Raw genomic sequence first — 22,369 nt, forward strand, 5'->3', positions numbered from 1 at the left:
TATTATGTAGCTCTCTTTCGCACTCCCTGAAAATGTTGAATTTGCGCGCGCGCACATTTGTGTGCGTGATTGTTTTTTTCTCGCTCGCTCCATCTGCTCTCGGCTATATTCTTTTGTTGCATTTCTTTTTCCTTGGTCTCTCTCTCTCTTTCTCTCCCATTCTCGTTATTGATCGTTCTTCCAGCCAGCGTGCTCGAAATTGATTAGGCGCTCACCAAAGTCGCTGTGTATTTTTTGAGATTGGTCGCGGTGAGCGGTCGCTCACCGATTTTCATGTGCGCTCATGGCTGCCAACCTAACGACGCTGAACGGCTGACCGCTCAGTTAGCGACCGTACTGGAGCGCAGCAGTAGCGCAGAGCAACGGAGCAGCAGCAGCAGCAGCAGCAGCAGCGGTAGCTAATAGTAGCAACAGCAACCCAACACTGTTCCGGAGTGCTGAAAACGAAGGTTGTCGAACGCTGTTTGTTCCTGGTTTTTTTTTGGTTACGAATTTATCACAGTTTTCCAGTGTAAATTGTTCCGATGCGAAAGTGTCCCTATTGTTTTGCGTTACGGTGTTCGTGTGTGTTGATGGTGAACGGTGAACGGTTTTCGTTTTTTTTTTCTTACCTTTTTGGCATCACAGTCCGTGTTTCGTGTTCAAAATGGTAGAGGGGCGAAAAGAGAGCCCGAGCGCAAACGAAGAACGGAGCAGCGCGCGCGTGTGAACGAGAGCGAAAGAAAGAGAAGAAAGCACGTACAGACACGGCACTGGGAGTTGCTGCAGTGTACCTTCAAAAACCCGCAAACGAATCCGAAACAGTCCGCATCCTATTTTTCCCTCTGCACGCTTCGCACGTGGAGCGAAAAAGAGAAAGAGAGAGATAGAGATAGAGACAACCATTCCTGGACGACAAGGCAAACAAGAAGAAGAAATAGAAGTCGGCCCAGGAACAAGAGAGTGCGATTGAAGAAGAGCCGCGTGCGTGAGGTGGGAAAGAGCAGGGAAGAGCACGGGAAACACTAAGCATACACCGAACAGAGGTTCCACCGCAAACTTGGCGCCCTTCCACACCGTCCCTTTTCCGCTATCAAAAAAAACCCCTTCACTCAACACTCCACATACCGTACTAAAGGCCTCCCCCCCGTGCCCTGCCAAACCCAGCAAACAGTGTGCTGGAAAAAGAGGCAGAAGTTAATAGTTGTGAATTGGTACCAATGGAAAATGCACTGCCAAAGAAAATAGCAGGATATGGAAGGGAAAAAAATGTACGAAACCAAAAAAAAACGCCCTTTTCATCTCAAAACTCTTTTCCTTCCACCTTTACCTGTGTCTAGAACGGAACGAGCATGAAAGAGTGGGTGCGTTTGTGGTTTGAAGGAAAAGCGATTCGTTGTTGTGGTGGGAGGGGGGGTGAGGGACGATGCTTGTTAAAGGGGGGAGGGGAGCATGGAAAAAAGAAGAACGGAGAGGTTTGCTGAGGGCTTTGTGGTTTTTTTTTTCCTCTGTGGAAAATCAGTGCAGAAAACTCGAGGAGCTTTTCTTGTTGTTTGTGTGTTGCGTGCGCGTATAAATATGTGTGTGTGTGGGTATTGTATATTATAGCATTTTTCCTCGTTTTTTCCAAACGACCGTCGTGTGCGTGTGCGCACGCGCACTTTCCTCGCTGTGTGCGTGTGTGGCTGCGTTTGTGTGTTAGGTCGGAGGGTTTTTTTTGTATATATTGTGGGAATGGGACGGAATGGAAGGAGTGCAGGGAAAATTAAAACGATAGGGAAAAAAAAAGTTTATAGAAACGCCAACCGGAAGGAACAATATGCATGCACACATACGCATACACACACATACACGCGCACACACACAGTGTATTTAGATATGCGGGAAAATGGTACGATTGAGAAGGCGGTTTGTTTTAGCTCGGAAGAAAAATATGTGTTTATTTGTTGTTTTAATCATATTTGGAGGATTCCATTTGTTTCCTATCTGTTCCTTTGCGCAGTTTACGCTTTCTGTCTTTTTTTCATTTTTCGAAGGAAAAAAAAAGCTAGTAAATCTTCCTAATAGTTGTGCTGAAGAGAAGATACTGAAATCATTCACTCCACCTTCACTTGCAACGTTTCTTAACCGTATCGTTTCGCAAAACTCGCGCTTACATTTTGCTTGTTTATCGGAAGGGCCGTCCCGTGACGTAAGATCGGTGTGCGCGAATAGAAAAAAGGAAGTGTGTGCGTGCGTGTGCTATGGTTGTTTTTTGTGCCTGTGAAGTCTCAATACTGCTCGCACCTAGCCGATGGAGGAGCCTAAATCATGAAGAAATGAAATGGGGGAAAAGGAAGAGACCAAATCGCAGCCTCCAACCCGTCAAAGCGTCCAGAGAAAACAATCAACCTTCTAAACCGTTTTTTTTCTTGTTGTCTTGTTTTGCACCAAATGATGTCGATGTCCATTTCGTGGTTCGTCTGTCGCACGTTCGCTCTGTCTCTGTCTCTTTGTGTGTGCGTGTGCCTCGTTGTGCCCGTCTCGTAATGGAGTGTGTGTGCGTGGTGTACATACAAGTGTGTGCGCGCGCGCGCGCACGTTCACCCGTGTACGTTCGCGTAATTGTACGTGTGTGTATGTGCTACAATAAACGGGGTATGTGTGTTGTGCAAATCGTCGTTGTGTGCGAACGACAGAACAACCCGATGCCCCGTACCGTTCCGAAGACCGTTCCACAACGGAATCAACACAACCACATTGTGCATAATACACCCGAGAAAAGAATTGGCAAAAAGAGTCGTCGAGGCGCCGCAGGTCGTCCCGGTAACGGTGTGGAACTAGCGTGGGGAAATGGTTTTTTTTTGTTGTGTGGTACGATTGGTAATGGTGGTCCGCTGGCAGAACCCAAACCCGGGGGATCGGCACAGTGTTAGTGGTGTACTGTCGGACAGCCAGGAGAAGGAACCAAGCAAAACCCGCAAGCAATCAAGCCATGTCAGCAACCAACTGAACCCGGGCACACAAAACGAAAGCCAAACGTACGCAGCGAGCGAACGGAACGCGGCAGCAAAAGGAACGAAAAAGCCCTCTTCAAAAACCCTACCAACCAATGCAAGCATGAGCTCAGCCGCAACCGCACAACCAATAGCCAAGCAGCCAACAACAGGCAAAGGGAGCAGCAGCAGCAGCAGTACGCTGGAAGCAGATTTTTGCTGTGAGTTGCAAACCTAAACTTTGTTTAATAGCCATAGTAGTTCTTTATTTTTTTAAGGTTATAGTACGTTACGTTTGTGATTCCTGTTGGACATTGGGACATGCTGATACATGTGCGCTTGCATGCTTTTTGGCGTAGAAAACGCAACACGAAACGGTGGAAGCTATATAAAGCACAGAAACGAGGGAAAGAGAACGACCGAAGAATCCCCTGATACCCGCTGGTCTCGGTATCCAAGACTCCCGCATTAGTCTCCCACTGGAAACAAAACACACGTATCGCATAGCGTTGGATAATGTCCCAAACGGAAATTCTTTCCCCCTTCGGTACGGGGCGGTTGACGCGACCATGTTCTCCCTTCCTCCCCCCCAAAAGCGAACTTGTAAGCTTTCGCGAATTATGCGCGGTTCGCACCCGACTGTCTGTCTGTTCTGTTGTTTTCTTTTAATTGCACCCAATATTTCCAAAACAAGCAGAAACAACTAGACACGAAGGCCACATGACGAACGGTCGCTATTTACCTTCACTGTGTTTATCACCGACAGAGTCGGGTGTTGTTGAATTGTTTTACGAGCAACCAATTTGACCTACCTTTTCGTAGATATTGTAACTCGTACATTAAGGATATCAGTTGACGTGGATTTGTACCGCCACAGGGGTCAAGGATAGCCGTTTAGCTTTTGTGACGGTTGTGACATGTATCCGGGTGATATAACGCTTGAATTCAATTCAATGTGAGTTCCTTCTTTAGCACAGCAGAAAACGTTACTATAAGTGGAAGGATACACTTGTGTACGTAGGTGCAGGTGTTTTTTTTACATTGAAAAGTTTCATGTTGCTAACTTAAGAAATAATCTACTTTAACGTAGAGTTTTCTTTGTGGAATTACATATACAGTAAAACGTCGATTATCCGGTGTGCTCGGGAGCGGACTGATGCCGGTTAATCGATTTCCACGGAAAATAGTTTCTCAATTATCAAGGTCATTCATATATAGTGGAGCGCCGATTTTCCGGGTACCTCCGGTTGTCCCATTATCCGTGGAGCTCGGAAATGAGAGTTCCAAAGGCGAATTGACATATGTAACAGCAAACCGGCGATGACAAAGAAATAAAAGCCTCAATAGGAAATGATACAATGAGAAAAAACCACCCATTACACACTAAACACTAATATTTATCAATAAGAAGAGTTGTGCCTATAATCCGTGATATTCGCTTATCCGGCAGGGACCGAGTCCTGATGAGCCCGGATAATCGGCGTTCCACTGTATCTAGATAAAGCGTATATAGTATCTATATACTATACTATGGCCGTCCTTTTGATGCCAGAAATGATTCTGAATCAAGCAAATTATTATCAACTAACAATTAAAATTTAAAATGTAAAATAAAATCATTTCAAATATATCGTTTCGTGACGATTTAAATCATTTTAACCAAACTGACATCAGAAGGTTTTAAAAGCTGTCAATTTTCGGCGCACAGTTAATCCGCCCGCCGGTTAATCCGCTCCCGGATAATCGACGTTCTACTGTACTACTATATTAGAAACGGGCTCTGTTAGTTACGCTTTTTGAAGAGTTTGTAATTAATTTTGCTGTTGAAAACATGTTCAGGGCATAAAATTTGTATTGCAAATTCATAAATGATAAATTACTTTCAAAAACAATTGAGAGCGAATATTCCAAACTATGAACCAATAGTTATAGACATTGGAACATTGCATGACAACAGCTATAACATTAATGTTTTGGTTTTGGATGAAGTCCTTGCACTAAGTGTAAATCAGACAGACCAAAAGCCAGATTATTGCCGTTTCTTCTGTAATCTAAATAGTCACAATCTTGTTACAGCTACCGTGGTGGGTTTTATTCTGCAATCACGTTGAGTGGTCCGCTCCCACTCATGCTGCTGGATCATCGCACGTAAAACATCTGTTTCGGGCCGTGTTTGTATAAACACACCACGATGGGTTTACTCCCTTCGCTGCACACATTGATCATATTATTGTTAACCCGCGCACTTGCACGCGTTAAAAATCACTTTAAAGAAACGGTGTATGAAGCTTCTTATCGGTTGTTTGTTTAGTTATGGCTGGTCAATCATTAATGAAGTACAATAGTAAACGTTGTTTGCTGTGCCGAGCAAACGGCATCATACAATTCAATTGTTATCGCTCATTAGCGTAACCGTAAGGTCATTGCTATAATGTCGGTTAGGTAATATAATTTCATAATATTTAGTTCTATATATATAGCTTGCATAATCTGTTGTACAATGTTTTTTTAAAACATACTTTACACCTAGCGTCATTTGTCTAGGCTCGCGAAATTGAGTGTTTTTGACAGGCACTCAATATCTGCCCTTATTTGATGGATGGATTCCAATGTACACGACCTTGAGAGAAGCACCGGATGTAAAGATCGATTCTTCTCGATAGGTTTCGATATTGATTGCTTTCAACTACTACCGTTAACTTCTTCCAACCATTATACCAATTATAAAGTTTCTTCGAATGAATGTCTCAAAAAGAGGTCCAACAATATGCTGCTGTCGATATGTTTTACACCATTGCAACTTGCGACTGCTTTCTCGGAAAGGACATTTTCTACCATTCATCTTGATAAAGTCATTACAAACACATACACACAGACACACACACACACATCTGCCCGTGTAGGAGTTTCTCTAACCTTGAAACTAGAGGAGATGCAATTTTTTCTACTCTTTTTTTTATTTCAGTGCAATTTCGATCAAATGTTCGGCCATTCTCCCTAACCTGGTTGACACATACACATGTGGAAGAGAGAGAGAGAGTAAGAGAGGCCCGAAAAAAACAAAATAGAGAGAAAGTAGAGAATAGTTCGAATGTCATTCTCTGGATTACACAATTGCAACATCCCATAACATGGAATGCAGTTTTTGCCCTTACGATGTTAGGTGAATTCTGCTTTCTAACATGATTGCTGTTTGACTGGAGTAAATGTGGTACAAAACTATTAATATCTTAGCTATGTTGAACTTCCTATTATATGTTAAGCATAAATAAAACATTCCGTTTCCTAACCTTCATTATTTGAAGCAACATCAAAAGTGCCACTGTTTGCATTAAGAAACCTTTCTGACGAAATCTCTGTTTCTTCAATCCTCACTTTTTCCCTCTCCCTTATCTCCCTTTCAACCCCTACGGGCATGTGCGTGTGTGTGATGCCGATCGTGCAGCAGATTTAGAGCTATCATCTTCGAATTCTCATAAAAAAGGCGTTAAAAATACTTCCATCCATCGTTCGATGATCCGCTCGCCGTACGTGGATGTGATGTGTCAAACCGGGCCGAACGGAAACATGCCTCAATTGAACGTTTTTGGGGTGTAGAATTTATTACTCTTTCCCTTCACATCCGTTCCATCTACTTTCCGCCTCCGATCAGAGCGTGAAAAAAAGAAACCGGGCTTAAAAAATCTGCTCCATTGCCGTGTTTGCACGAAGGGGTGGGCCTGATAGAAACCGATTTCGATAGTAGGCCAATCGACGGACACACACATACACACGGGCAGTAGGATGAGGTTAAACTGTATGATGTAAGTTTCAATTACTCCACTGAAATGCTAATATTGATACAGGTGCATCGTACGCAACACACACACACACCGACAACAAAAACCGTTCAGTTTCTTCTCCCGGTGCCTTTAATGGTTCGCTTGAATCTCATGCAAGATCATAAAAACGCACCTCTTTAAGATGCGTTAACGTGTACCAAAGCCCCCCGATCGGATCGGCCAGTGCAAATATGCTAATTCGATTGCAGTGTTAACTGCACGCGGGCTAAAATGGTAAATGGTGGATCAGATTTAAGAGGGACGGTAAAGATGTGTAACACTGTGCAGAAGTGTTTGGTTAGGTGGATTCTTTCAGTTGCAGGGGTTGTCAATTGAAAGGTGGCACTGAAGGTACTGCAATCCGTGGCAGAAGATTTGACAGCAGTTGCAACAGATGAAATCAAAACTGTGGCACATGATATGGCAAACCAAGTTTAACCGGCTGGTGTACGAAAAAAGTTTGTCAAACCAATTTAGAGATGTCAAATTTAAAGCTTTCCTTTGTAAAAAAAATCGAACGATTGTATTACTAAAAGTGTAAAGAAGAGTGTTCGAAAGCACGAGTTGTAACACAACGGCTGTGAAAAACAAAACTATTCATAACAGAGCTGTCATATATTGTGGAACGCCGATTATTCGTGCTCATCGGGACTCGGCCCCTGCCGGATAAGCGAATATCACGGATAATAGTCACAACTCTTTTTATTGATAAACCTTAGTGTTTAGTGTGTAATGTGCATTTTGCAAAATAAATCTGCTCTATTTGGTCGAACTTGAGTCAATTGTATCATTTCTTATTGAGGCTTTTATATCATTTCATCGCCGGTTTGCAGTTACATATGTCAATTCGCCTTTGGAACTGTCATTTCCGAGCTCCACGGATAATGGGACAACCGGATAAATGGTAACCGGATAATCGCTTCTGAAATGACATATCGAATCCAGCCATGTTTTTTTTCCTTCGTATTTTCCAAGGAACAGGAAGTACACACATGTGTACACTGTGTATAACAGTAATAGATTTCTGGAAAAAAATGACTATTGTTGATACCAGATTTTCATTGGCTCAGGCTTGAGAGAAAGTTCTGGATATAACTCTACTTCGGTCTGAAAACTTCGGAAATTGAAGGATTGTATAAACTAAGGATCGGAAGAATCTTTAAAAACTATCATGTTTGGAACATGTAGGCAAGGAAAGCGCAGAAGAGAGAATACTAATTATCCTGGATACGAATTCAAAAGCGACACAGTTATTATTATAGAAACAAGATGCAATACGGACGATGCATCTTTTTCAGAATCAGAAGATGAGTGACTGAAAAACCCAACCCAAGATTTCAACTCTGTAAAATCGTATGCTGATGAGTTGTTAGAATTCATGAACAGCAAGGACAGCTACTTAACCGTAGGAAAAATAAGAGCAAATATTAAAATGTATTATATAAACGCATACCTGTCAACCAAACCTTGTGAACCTTTTATCCGTGTTGTTCGATTATCCGGCCACCATTGAGTCCCAGCAATGCCCGGATAATCGGCGCTTCACTGTACTTTGTTGAAGATTTACGTCTTGTTTCCATTATTTTGCTGTTTCTTTTTATTGGCAATCTCTTTTTGTTGGCAAACGAACCGATAATCAACGCCCGAAAAAAAAACCATTTCTATTAGGCTCTGGCATTTTATAGCGCATTTTATTAATGGTAGGCTCTAGGTTTTTTTTTCTTCAAAAGAAATAATATACAGAGTAATAAAGCAGAAATTTAGCACGAAACTGCACGAACAGGAAGTGGTAAAACAACAGAAAAAAAAAAATGGAAGAGCAAAAAGTATCAAAGGGGAACGGAGGGTGGTATTAGAAACAAAAACAAAACAGAAATACATGAAGCATAAACATAAACAACAGTTCTTCTCAGTGAAAGATCTCTTCGCTACTTTTACGACCCACCCCTCCCATCTTTTGATACTTTGCGCAATGGGGTGAAAGGGGGTTGGAAGGTGATTTCAGAGCGGAGGTATCTTCTGTGTGTGTGTGTGTACTGCTCCTCAAAAACGCGCCTCCTAGCTTCAAGGCTCAAATGGCTTATGATTGTTTATTTATATTTATCTTTCTCCTGTCTTGTGCGCTTTCTTTTCCTTTCGTTTTTTTGTTGTTGTTTTTTCGCCGTGACCCAACAGGGCAACATTCCACCCACTGTCGACCGCACCGAAGTGGGTGGGAAGCGAAGCTTGTGGTATTCTTTGTGTGTGTTTTTTTTATTTATTTGGTTGAGTGTGCATTTTTCATTTTCTGTTTGCTGTTGAGAAGTGCATTAACAGACGGGATTTGTTTTTGATACAACAACAAAAAAACATTTATAATAAACACATCTTTATTTGGTTTCCTTGTGTGTGCAGTCTGCATAAGTGTCCCATTGGCAAATTACAGCTGATTGAAACAACAACAACAGAAAATGCCAATGCAACCAAATTATTATTTTACTGGTGGTTTTTTGTTTTGTTTTCCTCTTTCCCTTTTATAAGTCAGTGTAATTTGGTAATTCTATTAGCGTTATTACACGGCTGCCACACTTCATCTGTGCGGTTTATCTGTGTGTGTGCGTGCTTGTTGATTGTTTCACAAAATTCTTGCAGGTTAACACGCAGCACACTGTTAATAACGAACGAAAAAAACATACACACAGAATAAAAAAAACACTACAAATCCATCTTTCGTTTCATTAAATAAGAAAAACCTACCAGTAAATCTTGTGACAGCATGCACAAGAAATGGAACGGGAAAGAGAGCGAAAGAGAAAGAGAGAGAGAGCAAAAGATTTTCCGTCGAGTTTCGCTCGATCGTCACGTCCTCGACGAGAGCCCTCGATGCAAGTGTGTGTTTGTCGGTCTCGGGAAAAGGAAGTGCGGCAACAAAACGGCAACCCCGAGGGCCGTGCAGTGAAAAACCGAGTGTTAATAACCTTTTGTGTACGGCCACACCGTTACGGGTGTTGGTGTTGGTGTGCGTGCGCGTTCGCTGCATTCTTGTTCGCATCTCGCTTCTACCCTCTCTCGGTGTGTGGCTTTTTAATCGGGCGATGCGTTTGTGCGGATTGTGTGTAGTTTGTTAAGCCGGGACCCCTGGCCGTGGAGCCACAACTATAATGGGAAGATGGGAAGGGTTTCGTTTTTTTTGTTTGTGTTGTTTAGTTCTGCATGAGGGCATGAGCTGGTGTGAGTGGCGAGAGTGGTTCGCTGGCTGGGTAGATTGCTTTTTGCTTTGGGTCTTTCCCTTCTGATCGATACATCATGGTGTGCAGCACTCGGTGGGTTTTCCTTTGTTCCGGGTTGATGGTCCCGACAGTTTTATGCTCTGTTCTTACCAAAAATGTGAGAGAAGAAGAGCAAGAGAAACATATTTTCTGTTTTTTACAAAATTACACACATTTAGTGCATTTGTAAAGGTTTACTATTCCAGGGTAGAATGTAAGGATTGTTTTTTTTTTCATTCACGAAAACTACTCTTGATTTGCACTATCATACCGACACGGTCCGATATGTTCTGTTTTAGCTTGGTACAAAATCTTTTTCTTGGGTACACACACACACGCACATGCAGCTAATTCCATGTGATCGACAAGAAAAAAGGGCCTAAACTGTCTCTATTTACACCTCCCCTGTTACACACATCTGCTCACCGGGGAATAGAATTGCGCTGGTATGTGTAGACGGGGGACAATCACGGGCACGTTGTTTATTGCACACACAGTGGCTTTAACCAGGTGGCGCTTAGAAAAAGAAAAGAAAGAGAGATGCAATTTAAACAGCATAAAAGCACACGACCGATGCGGTCATGCATCTCACTTTTATATGCGTAATTTTATCTGCAGTTCGATTTCTCTTTTCTTCTGTTGCTCGTTATTATCTGTTTACTAACTATCTTGAAGGTAGGCTGTACTGTACACACCAGTACAGCAGATGAATCATTTAACACCACGATAGCGGGTGCTTATGCGTTCTGTCAAAGTAAGCTCATGTTATTATTTACATTAACCCTACTGTCAGTTGTGTTGTTTTTTTTTGTGCGATATTAAGTGTTTTGCAACTAACCGGGTTAAGCAATGGATATAGAGTGGAATCTTTGGTGGGAAGGCTCACAACACATTCTACTACAAGACAGGGCAGATTAAAGTGTAAATTTAAGGTTAGATTCTTTTCCTTCCAAGTCCTAGTTCCATAAGTAGTACCTACTCAACGAGATAAGCTAACAAGTTTAGTTATTCTAATCATGCATTACATTTTAGAAAAGGAAACAAATACTTTATAAAAGTTGTTGGTTTTGTTTTACTTGATATCGTAAGACAGGTGTCAAATCAAAGCTCGATGTCTTCTAGATTGTTTCAAAAAAATTTACATTGTTAGTCTTCTTCTAGAGGAAAAAGAGTTTACTTCCTATCTACGAAGCTTTTAGAAAATATTTAACCACAACAGTGGCACAAAACGCTTCAAATTCAAATTTTCAACTCAGTTTCGGCGGGTCGAAAATTTTGACAACTCCATACATGGTGAGTCGTAACTGCTACCGGTTAGCAGTCCTGGTTCGACTCAACTTTTTGACGTTTTTCACCGTGGTGCTTTTCATTGGGCTTCGATCTCTAACTGTACAGCCAAGCACTTCCACGTTCGCTTTGCCTTGTTGACATGAATGTTCACCTTAACACCTGTGGTAATGTCTCTCTCTCTCTCTCTCTTCTTGGCTTTTAACGACCTTACAGGTCACGCCGGCCATTTCTGGCTTACTAGACTTATTTTACCACGTACCCGGATAGTCAGTCCTTGCTACGCGGAGACGGTCCGGATGGGATTTGAACCCGGTCCTGCCGTGTGGACGGCCGCCGTTTATCATATGCACCACAGAGCCGCCCCTTCCAGGTCACTTCGTGGTGAAAAAACTTCGTTTGATACTTTAATTCAGCATAGAGTGGAGTCGAAAATTTGAAGCGTTTTGTGCCACTGGTGCATATACACGAGGGCATTCCAGGTAATACTAGATCCACCACATTCTTTGTGGTGGAAGTGTGTGGAACACTAGAACTACCGGACCAGTCATTTTGACTGGAACGCTTCATTTTCATCACATAATTTTTTAGGGTTAAACAATTCTAAGGTAGGTGAAACATGAGTTTCACATACATATTCGATCGTACGATCTCCAATAAACAATAAAATATATTCCAACTCTTCGAAATTGTTTAAAAATTAACCACAAACGAAAAACGCTTTAAACGCTTGGTAGTTCTAGTGTTAAATCTAACACCAGATTAGGACCTTCGTACACTGGAGTTCCCAATGTAGAAGTAACTGATGGTGAAGATTAGTTTGGTAAACTTACCACACCGTTTTAATGCCCAACCAAACGAAATGTTTTCTCAAGATCTAGAATACACTAGCTACTGTATGGAATGTGATGGCATTTAATATGTTTTGTGCATCTCTTTTAGAGCGGAAACAGATCCAAACAGATTAAGAAAATCGCTGTTACTGTCATATATTGTAAACGGTATCAATACTCGCAATGCCGGTATAACCCCACAGAGAAATCCTTCCGAGACTTCCGTTTTCTTGTATATGCTCATTGTTTCGGAAGTCAGATTCAGACACATTGCGGAATAGATACACCTTAACACACGCTGTGTGTCGAATCGATAGTGATGCTCGCAGCAGATATCGCATAGTCATCCTTCATCAGCAATCCTGTACTCCTCCGGTATGCTCGATGTTCGACAAAGAGCATTATGTGGCGCGTTGCTCCTGCTGCTGGTCCGCACGATGTTGATAATGTACTGCTGTTTGGTTCTGGGCGAAACAAAAAAAAAGAAAGAGCAAAAAACAACAAAACGTCCATTGAGCGTTGGGAGATGCACTTGCATCATCTCTCCTGTAACCGACTCACGGGAAAGGAAACGTTATGGGCAAACATATAACCTGGAGCGCTGCCAGCCACGAACACGCTCGTCAGTATGCAAATGAAATTATCATCCCTGATGTTCTCCGCCTGCCTGGAACATGCTGTTTTGCGTGTGTATGTCTCTGTGTCCCGTGTGCTTGGTTTGAAAGAGTTTGGCCGAACGACACGCAGGCGCACATCCCGTGACTTCTCGGCAACTTATCCCTTGGGTTTCTCCTGCCGTTTTTTTATACCCCACGTACTTCTTCTTCTCGATGCGGAACAAGTTGTCCGTTGTTTTAGGTTGTTGTCTCGTTTAAAGCTCTGTTGGTTGCCGTTTTGTGGGTTGGTGGATTTCTTGGATCTTGGTGGTCTCAATCCATCAAACGCTCTAGATGGGCAGGTACTCAACTCTGATCCAAGATGCCATGCGTTCTAATCTTCTAAATCTGTCACTAGGATGGTACGTCGTTTGAGTTCTTGAGTACCAACGTCAGCTCGAACGTCAACGTTTGAGCGTTTTATTGACAGTTCTCTAGCAACGCGAAAGCGAAACGGCAGGAGCGTTAGAATGCAAATGACACAGCTTCACCAAGACGTACGTTCGAAAGCAACCAATGATCAGCATTCTGATCTTCATTAGTCAACGGCGAAGAGTTGAAGCTATACAGCCAATCTACTCGGCGAATGAATTCCCAAATCCAAACGAAGAATTCTAACAATGTGATGAGAGGATGAAGAATGTGTTTGCAAAACGTGGACGAACCACAAACGGAAAGGGTAAACGTAAAGAACGGAAATAACGTAGAGCCAGCAGCAGGTGAGTGTGTGTTAGCGTCTCATCATCGAGGCCGGTATGTCTTCCCTGTAGTCCTGATCCGGACGTAAAGCCTTTCGAAAAGTGGAGACGAAAATAATTGCTAAGCGAGCAATCAGCGAAAACACAGCTGAACATAAAATAAGAGGAATTGTCTGACGAGAACGTACACGTCGATCGAAGGCAAGGCGCGCAACACGCAAAACCTTTAGTTTTGCTGGAAGAATTTGCCGATTAAGGGCCGGATAATGGGTTTGATGATGTGGTGCGCTGGTAACAGAGGGGTTCTATTGGTTTTTCTCTGTTGGTGGTTCTTCGCAACATACCTTCACCATCAACGCACACATACCGAATGAAGAGGATGCCAGATAGAGAACGAAAGAGATGGATAAAATAAAAACAGAGAGGTGGAGAGATAGAGAGAGAGAGATACACTGCTAGCTCCATAACCTTGTCAACCGAAGCGGAATGAGATCAACCGACCGCAACACCACCGTACCTTGGGGACCTCAGGGTTTGGGGAACGCTTGACATGGAGTTTGCTGTTCGGTGGTCGAACGGGCGCAGACATCGGATTGGGGGTATATTGGCTCCCCGCGGGCAATTCATGCGGAGCAAGGGAACGATCGCTTAAAAGGGCATCCCAACTAGGAGAAGGCATTCCTCGTGCTCCCACCACCCACTTGGTCGATGTCTCGATGCCCGTGACGATGCTGTGGACGTGCGGTAGAGCGAATGAAACAGTACCATGTGGCACGAATCTCGGCAGCCTGCCAGAAGAAACGAACCGAAGGGAAGAGTCGCGATGGAACCAGTCGTGGATGGGTGATCGCCGTTTTTGGAGCGACCTGGAAAGGGTGGGTTGTGGGGGATCTTGAGCGAAAGGGATTTTTCTCCACTTTTTTTTTGCGATTCAAGCAGATTTCCTTCCTTAGTAGTTATTTGTCTGTGTGTATCAGGCTGTACATTTGTATACTTGTGTGTATGCATCGATGGATACAGAAAGGGGGGAGAAAAGGAGAGAAAGAGAGAGAGAGAGAGCCAATGGTTCGGTAAGAATGGTGCAGAGAAGTCAGTCTGATGGAGCATCTCTGCTCTGAAGCAGAGAGGCAACCCTTAATGTTCTCGCTCAACGTACGCACCCACCAAGTTCACTTGCCTTCCGAAACGGAGTGCCTCCACGGGCGACTGTGGCGTTCATTGACCGGTCAATATATTCGTCGGTGGTAGGTTTCGCGCATCCTTTACCGTCTCGCCGTGGTTATATGGCATATATATGTATATATATTTTGTTTTATTTCGCACGCTTTGGTGATCGTTCTCGTCTCGGTTAGGTTACTTTTTTTTGCGTTGTTGCTACCCCACCACAGCTCCCACGAGGATGCTTTTATGCGAGATTATTAGTGTTGAAGATGAAGCGAACAGAAATGTCAAAAGTTGTCATAAAAAGCTACACATTGCGGTCAAGATGTTGGCTACAACACCAACAGTTGTTACACAAATCATAGATGCAATGAGGTGGTCACTCACTACAGTGACCTATTTTTTAAAACGCAAAATGGGTGTTTTTTTCTGCGTAGTTAAAATTCAATGTCATTATACTTTCAGACTGCATTAGCAGCTCGATGCATCTGAATGATTTCTCTTAAGGGTCTTTCAATTGAAAGAGAACATTTATTGTCTTTGTCTTGCTGCTAGAGCGCGATGTTTGTGTGTCACATTAAGCCGTTGACACCTTGAGCCTTAAGAGGCTGTATTTGTGAAGACGTTTTTTTTGTTGGTCGGTTTGATTCGGTTGGATCGTTTTGGAAAAATGGAAGCTTTATTATAAGAACTATGTTGGTGTTATTTTTATAATAGTGGTATTATATTAACTCGATTATTATGGGCGGCCCGGTGGTGCATGTGATAAACGGCGGCGGTTCACACGGCAGGACCGGGTTCAAATCCCATCCGGAGCGTCCGCCCCGTAGCAAGGACTGACTATCCGGCTACGTGGTAAAATACAGGGTTTTTCTATTCAGTTTAGACTAGCCGCACACTTTTTCCTACTCTGCGCACTTGATTTTTGACGCAGGTAGGCAAACAAACATGCTACTTGCTAATAATCAAATGCGCCGAGTAGGAAAAAGTGTGCGGCTAGTCTAAACTGAATAGAAAAACCCTGTAAGTCTAGTAAGCCAAAAATGGCTGGCGTGACCTGTAAGGTCGTTAAAAGCCAAGAAGAAGAAGATATTAACTCGACAGGTTGAAGGTTGGAACTCCTCCATACAGAATACTCTATTTGATGTGACGGATAATTTGACGTTTTGGGAATTGAAGTACTTGAAAGTGTTCAGTTAGCACAAGTAGTATTTCAGTCCGGTCCAACTAACCCAAAATTGTCCAATTTTAAACCCATTTTATAATATCACTGTCATTCATTGTACTAACAAGACGATTTGAGGCAGTGAGTGAAAGCTATCCATAATTAACACTTCTTAATATTCTCAGAAAACTAATAGTAATATACGTTTCTTTTCTTTCTTGCAGCTAAACAATTGCACCGCAAAACAATGGCGCCAGTTGACAGTACACGACGAACGTAAACAACATACACGCGGCTGAGCGGTTCGGCAAACTTTGGGCGAATAATCGATTGCAAGCGCCACGGAACGCATCAGCATCATCACCGTCAGGGGGGGGAAAACGGTGATAAACCGGCAGTGCAACAGAGACAGCATCACACTTGCGAAAACAAGACAGCGCGTGTTTGTGTGTTCGATGAATGTACACCGTAGTGTGCGTTACGCTTAAAAACACCACAAACACTCGCACTGTGCGCAATAGCCAAATTGATCAAGGAGGAAAGAGAAGGATAGCGTACGAGTGAAACAAGCGCTAACAAACACATACACATTGGCACGCACACACACACGGACAGAGTTTCAAACGTGCGTGCAGCGTACGGTTGAACGTTGTTGTTGTTGTTTCGTTTTGTGTCATTCTGTAACGCCGCCACTCACGCTCTCTGGGTCGTAAACTGTCAAAATAACGGCCGGAGTCTAGTGTGTGTGTGTGGGGAAGGGAGGAGGGGAGAACCACATACAAAATATTTTGACAGTAGCCAGAAATAGATGCGTGTGGGAAAGAGACAACCGAGCGCCTGAGTGTTGGAGGCGTGAGCGAATTCTGTGTATCTCTCGTGAGAGGAAGCGGCCTCCGAGCGCGACAGTGAGATATCGCGTGCGTTTGAGTGGAGTGTGAGTGCAAATGACGGACAAACATTAAACGCGAAACGTGTGCGTTTTCCTCCCGGTTTTGTTTTTTCGTATTTCGGACCCTACATCGTACAGTTAGTTGATTTTTTGTTGTTTTTTCATTTAATTTATAGTCGATCAGTAGTGCTACCTGATGTGTTGTGGGGTTTTTCTTTGTCCGGTGTGAGATGGTGTGTGCAAGACAAAATATTATCACGCTTTTTTGCTTCGGCTTGGCACACCGTTGGCATTTTCGTCGGGGGGAGGGGAGCAAGTTTGCATTTTCATTTTTCCACCCCGTTGTGTAGGATGCGCGTACCAACCCCAACGTTGACACCGTATGAGTGTTGCGTGCGTGTGTGCATTCTGGCCCATGTAAGCTGGCCCCTGTGCTGTCGTGTAATTATTGACGTGTCTCGGTCTCGCCACAGGTCTGGTGAGAAAAAATTGCGTTTTTTTGTTGTTGTTGCGTTTGGGTACTTTACGGTGAAGCGCTTTGCGTTGTATCGGGCACACGTGTGCGCACTGGTGGGCGCACAGTATGGCACACGTACATCGAGATGTACCACACAAAGCTATAAATATTCACATTACACCCAAAAACACACACACGAACAAACGGATACGGATTCTTGCTGTGTTTCTGGTGAGATGTTTTTTTCCCCAAAAAGAAAATGAAGCCTTCGTAGGGGTGGGGGGCGGGTGGAAAGCGGGGAGAGAGAAGGGATGGATTTGTTGGAGGGTAGCGGAAGAGCAAATGTAAACTTAAAGGAAAAAGGGCAACAGAATTCTTCTCGCGTATACTTATACGGCACCACACACAGCGTCCAGTACCGGGCATTAGCACCATAAACGCACACCACACCGGAACATAGAGCAGCAAAAGTGTGGCAAATGGTGTACATACACCGTGTACATTGTGCATTGTAACGCGTATGTTTGTGTGTGTGTGTGTGTGTGTGCTTTTTTTTATTAGCAAGAATATGTAGCATGTTGTGTTGCGCAATCTCCAATTGGATTTCGGACGCTGGTGGTGTGTGGCATGTGTGTGTGTGTGTGGCAGTGTGCGACCACGCGTGTATGTGTGTGGGTGGATTTGCGGACGCTTGTTTGTTTATTTGCTCCTCCTTCGTCCGTCCCGGTTCGTTCCTTCGGTTGCTTTTACACCATTCCTTCGATCGATTTACCACACGCAGGTGGTGTACGTCGGTCGTCGTCGTCTTGTGGTTTGTCTCTGCATGTCTCCGCTTCACTGTGCTAGTGCGACCGGTATGCGCGCCCGTATCTGTGTGTTTGTGTGAAGCAAAATCGCAATGTTATCCTTTTGCCATCAGCGCTATCATTTTCATCTTGCCATCTTCAACAATGTAGTACCACAACAATGGAAAATACGCGTCCAATATCTTTCGGCCTGTGATGCTGCTGGGCTGCTACCACACCGACAAAACCGGACCACCACAATCAACCTATCAATGTGACTAACGCTTCTTAGGAGCCCCCTTGCCAGCCTTGTGCGTGCCAGTGTTGCAAATCCGTTCACATGGGTGAAAGTGTTTCTCCAAAATCAAAGCCAGCCCGCTCTTATCGTTACACAGCACACGGTGGTGTAAGTGTTTGTGCGTTTGTTATGCGTGTATGGTACGCCACATACGGTGTGTGTGCGTTCGTGCGCGCGCGCGCTCGCCTTGTAATGTGTGTTTGTTAAAGTGGTGTGTGGTTGCAGGAAAGAAAGAAAGAAGAAACAAAACGGTGGCAGGTCAGGCCTTCTACCAACAGCTGTCACTTCACAATAATCCTGAACAGTGAAGTGCACTGTTCACAGCCATTTCGTAATGTGTCGGCCATGGAACGAATGTGCTGTTCTAACCGTAGCTAACCTTACTGATCCGCGTTACTGTGCACGTGCAGTGAAGCTGTGTGCGCAGGTGTCCTTCTATTCTGCAGCGTGCCTGTCTCTCCATTAGAAAGAAGCAGAAAATAAATACCCCAACACACAAGGAAAGCCCAGACACGTTCCATGACTGTATCGTGGCTGTGTGTATGTGTGTGTGTGTGCGATAATATAAGTGGTGTGTTTTTAAAAAAAAAGTGAATAAAGCAGAAAAAGCAGCAAGAAAATAAGTACAAAAAGTGTTATCGAAGGAAAAAAAAATAAATAAAACAAACGTCAAAGAAACGTGTGACGTTTTGTTGGTGGTGAATAAGTTTTTCTTCTTCTTCTTCCTTTCGGTCGGTTTCGGTCTTATTTGTTTTACCCTTTTCGGTATCGATTCGCGTATGTCCGGAGTTCGCGGCGCGTGCTTCCGTTCGTTTCCGGTTCCGTTTTTGCGGCTAGTGTAACTGCGGTTAGTGTGTGTGTGTGTGTACGCACGCGGCGCGGGTACCTATGTGCGTGCGGTTGTTGGACTGCCGCCAGTCGTCCTCGTCGCCGTCGTCGCCGTCGCCGCCGCCGCCGCCGCCGTCGTCGTTGTGTGGTGCACCAGTGAAAGGGGCGACACCTCCCTGCGGCTACTGCAACACACGTGGCACCACTGTGCTGTGGGGAGTCGACAGCACTGCTGACCGGTCGGCAACACTGTCGTGCGTCCGCTTCAACACACCTCGCAACGGGTGGCCGAAGCGTCCCGAAACGAACGCCACGTCTGTCACCGTTCAGGAGTGGCACGGTGCGCCGTCACACTGTCTGCTGTCGTGCGCCATCCCCAACACACCCACCAAAGCACCTAGAATGCAGTGTCGCCGGGGTTGAAACGAGCAGCGATGGAGATACATGTGAAGCAGTGCAAGCAGCGCAACAAACGACGGGAGCGGGCCCAACGTATGATCGCCGAACGGGACAAGGATGCGGCCGCGGACGGTACCGGCAACCGAGATCCGGACGACAGTGCGGACGACGACAGTGGGCCGATAAGTAGAGAGAAACCGCACCGGCCACCCGTCCGGCGGAAGCGCAAAGAGAAGGAACCATCGCCCGTGCTCGAGGAGGATATTATCGATGGGTTTGCGATCCTCGCGTTCAAGACGTACGAAGATATTGAGGTAGGTCGTGACATCTTCACCAGAACACCCATACGCAGTTAGGAGTTATAGAATTTAGTGATGGATGAACTTTTCGCTCACGCCAAACGGTCTAAATCTAAATTCTATGCACCTAGAATTGTCCCGATGTTGATGTTTTACATGCTCTCACTAATAACCGCATATCCTTTTTCTCCCGTTTTTATATTGCAGTTTGCGATAAAGGTCGCCAACAAGCGCAATGAGAAGCGATTGTCGTCGATCGTGGAACTGACAACTGTGATGGTGCCGGAGGAGAAGCCACCGAAAATAATCGACACCACACCGTCGAAGCTGTCGGACAAATCCGTCAGCGGTGGTGTACCGGTGACGAACAAAAATAACAACAGCATTAACAATAGTGAGAACCATTCCGCAACCGTCACCACAGGTGGCGCCACCGGTACGGCTGGTGCGGGTGGTGGAGTCGGCGGCGGAGGTATAGTGAGCAATGCAAACGGTGGTGAATGGTCGCCGGTGAACAGTACCCACCATCAGCTACATCACCTGCAGCAACAGCAGCAGCAGCATCACCTTCATCATGGTGTGGTGGGTCCAACGGGTAGCGTTACCGAACGCACACCGAATGGCGATGGTATGATGCTGCACAACTCCAGTCCACCGTGTAATACGGTGGGTGTCGGTGTGGGCGTTGACCGGGGATCAACGGCGCGTAGCACCAGCGGCGATATGACGCTGATGCCGGCGAATGGCGGTACCACCGGTGCCGGGACCAATCATCACAATCACCTCCACAACAGCCACGGGCACCATAACCACGGGATCCACAATCATCTTCACCCGCACCATCATAACAGCCGGAACCACAACCACCAGCCGCAACAGCAACATTCGCCACAGCAGCAGCAACAGCAGCAGCAACAACAGCAGCAACAGCAACCGTTCGCATCAGTTCACCATCACGCACACCACAACCATCATGTGGTTAGCAATGGCAGTGTGCCGGGTGTAACGGCTGCCGGTGGTGACGGTACGGGGAATAACGCTAGCAATACCGGTGCTAGTGTCACCAACAGTAACGGTGTCAATGGTGATCCGGGCACGGCTGGTGCAATGTCCGCAGGCAATGGGCAGAACAGTGTGACCGTAACGCCCGGTAACGCCAACAATCGGAGTAGCAGCAGTAGTAGTAACAGTAGCAGCAGCAGTAGCAGCAGCAGCAGTGGTAACAGTAGCAGCAGCAGCGTTAGGGTTGCCAACAGCAACAATCGAAACAGCAGTAGTAGTGTACCGGCTAGTGGTAGTAGTATCAATATGAACAGCAGTAGTAAAAACCATAGTAACATCTGTTCTCTAAATAATCTCACCATTGCCGCCATTATTGCGAATGGTCCGCCGCGTCGAAACGTTAACGGTAGTGCGGCGAACGGTGCCGGTGTACCGCCGACCGGTAACAGCACGAACGGTATCAGCAACAGCAGGAGTAGTAGCAACAACAGTACTGCCAGCAATACCACCAGTGGTACACTGAGCAGCAGTACCGGCGGTACCATGAACACACATCATCCAAACCACCATCAACTTCATCATCCGCATCATCATCACCAGCAGCAGCAGCAGCAGCAGCAACAAAGCCACCATCTTCATCATCAACAGCAGCAACAACAGCAGTCGCCTCATCTTCAACATCATCCTCACCATCAACAGCACCATCAACATAACCATCATTTATCAGCGGTACATGTAAGTATACGTTACAGATAATACAGGCACTCGACTCCACATACGTACGAATGACGACATCTACCACACTAACAAAACATAACAACCTTAGTGTTGTGATGAGTAATCTACGATTCCACTCCGACTCCGCGTATGAAAAATTGATTCCGACTCCGACTATAATCAAAATCCGGATCTACGATTCCACTCCGACTCCGCGTATGAAAAATTGATTCCGACTCCGACTATAATCAAAATCCGGATCTACGATTCCACTCCGACTCCGCGTATGAAAAATTGATTCCGACTCCGACTAAAAATCAAAATCCGGTGAGTCCGGTCGACTTCGAGCTCGAACGACTCCAGATGAGTCCGAATGGATCCGATTGATTCCGGATGAGTCCGGATGGGTCCAGATGAGTCCGGTCGAGTTCTATCAATTCGATCGGATTCGAGACTCGATCCCCAACCTCTGTCGGAGTCATTCCGATTCCTGTCTGCAGGAATTCTTAACAACCTCATGTATGTTGTGTCCTTTCTGGTCGACGTTTCACAGTTCTTACTAGATCACAATTCAATGCTTATTGAGGATGTTATGGGTGGAAGCATCCAATATCCTCAATGTGCCTTTGTATCCCAAAAGAGTATCCTAACCTACAGACTGATAAGGTAACGCTTTCGATTTCGCTTCTTTTTATGGAAACTCTAGTCAAACCTTGAGGAACTAGTCAAACCCTATATGAGGCAGAACTAATCCCAACAAGATGGTTTTGATTACGATTGGAGTAGTAATGTGCTTTTGGACATCATTAAAAAATGTCTCAGCAGTACAACACTGATGCCATGTAAAACTCGTTGTCCAAAAAATGGCTTTA

At 44.8% G+C, this 22,369-nt stretch overlaps 1 protein-coding gene across 2 annotated transcripts in view; it reads left to right on the forward strand.

The window, feature by feature from the left end:
• Positions 1-9: 9 nt before the first annotated feature.
• The window catches only part of LOC125767943 (nascent polypeptide-associated complex subunit alpha, muscle-specific form), a 100,236-nt gene continuing 77,876 nt past the window's right edge, over positions 10-22,369 (forward strand). Inside the window, exons 1-4 of one of the 2 annotated variants that reach the window (XM_049434946.1) lie at positions 457-3,175; positions 16,048-16,849; positions 18,663-19,793; positions 19,986-21,515. In XM_049434946.1, coding sequence (XP_049290903.1) covers positions 19,515-19,793; positions 19,986-21,515 — 1,809 coding nt within the window. In that variant the 5' untranslated portion in view covers positions 457-3,175; positions 16,048-16,849; positions 18,663-19,514. The other variant, XM_049434957.1, reaches the window with a different exon arrangement.

Source organism: Anopheles funestus, chromosome X (genome assembly GCF_943734845.2).
Source record: "Anopheles funestus chromosome X, idAnoFuneDA-416_04, whole genome shotgun sequence".
In the NCBI taxonomy this organism is placed as follows: domain Eukaryota; kingdom Metazoa; phylum Arthropoda; class Insecta; order Diptera; family Culicidae; genus Anopheles; species Anopheles funestus.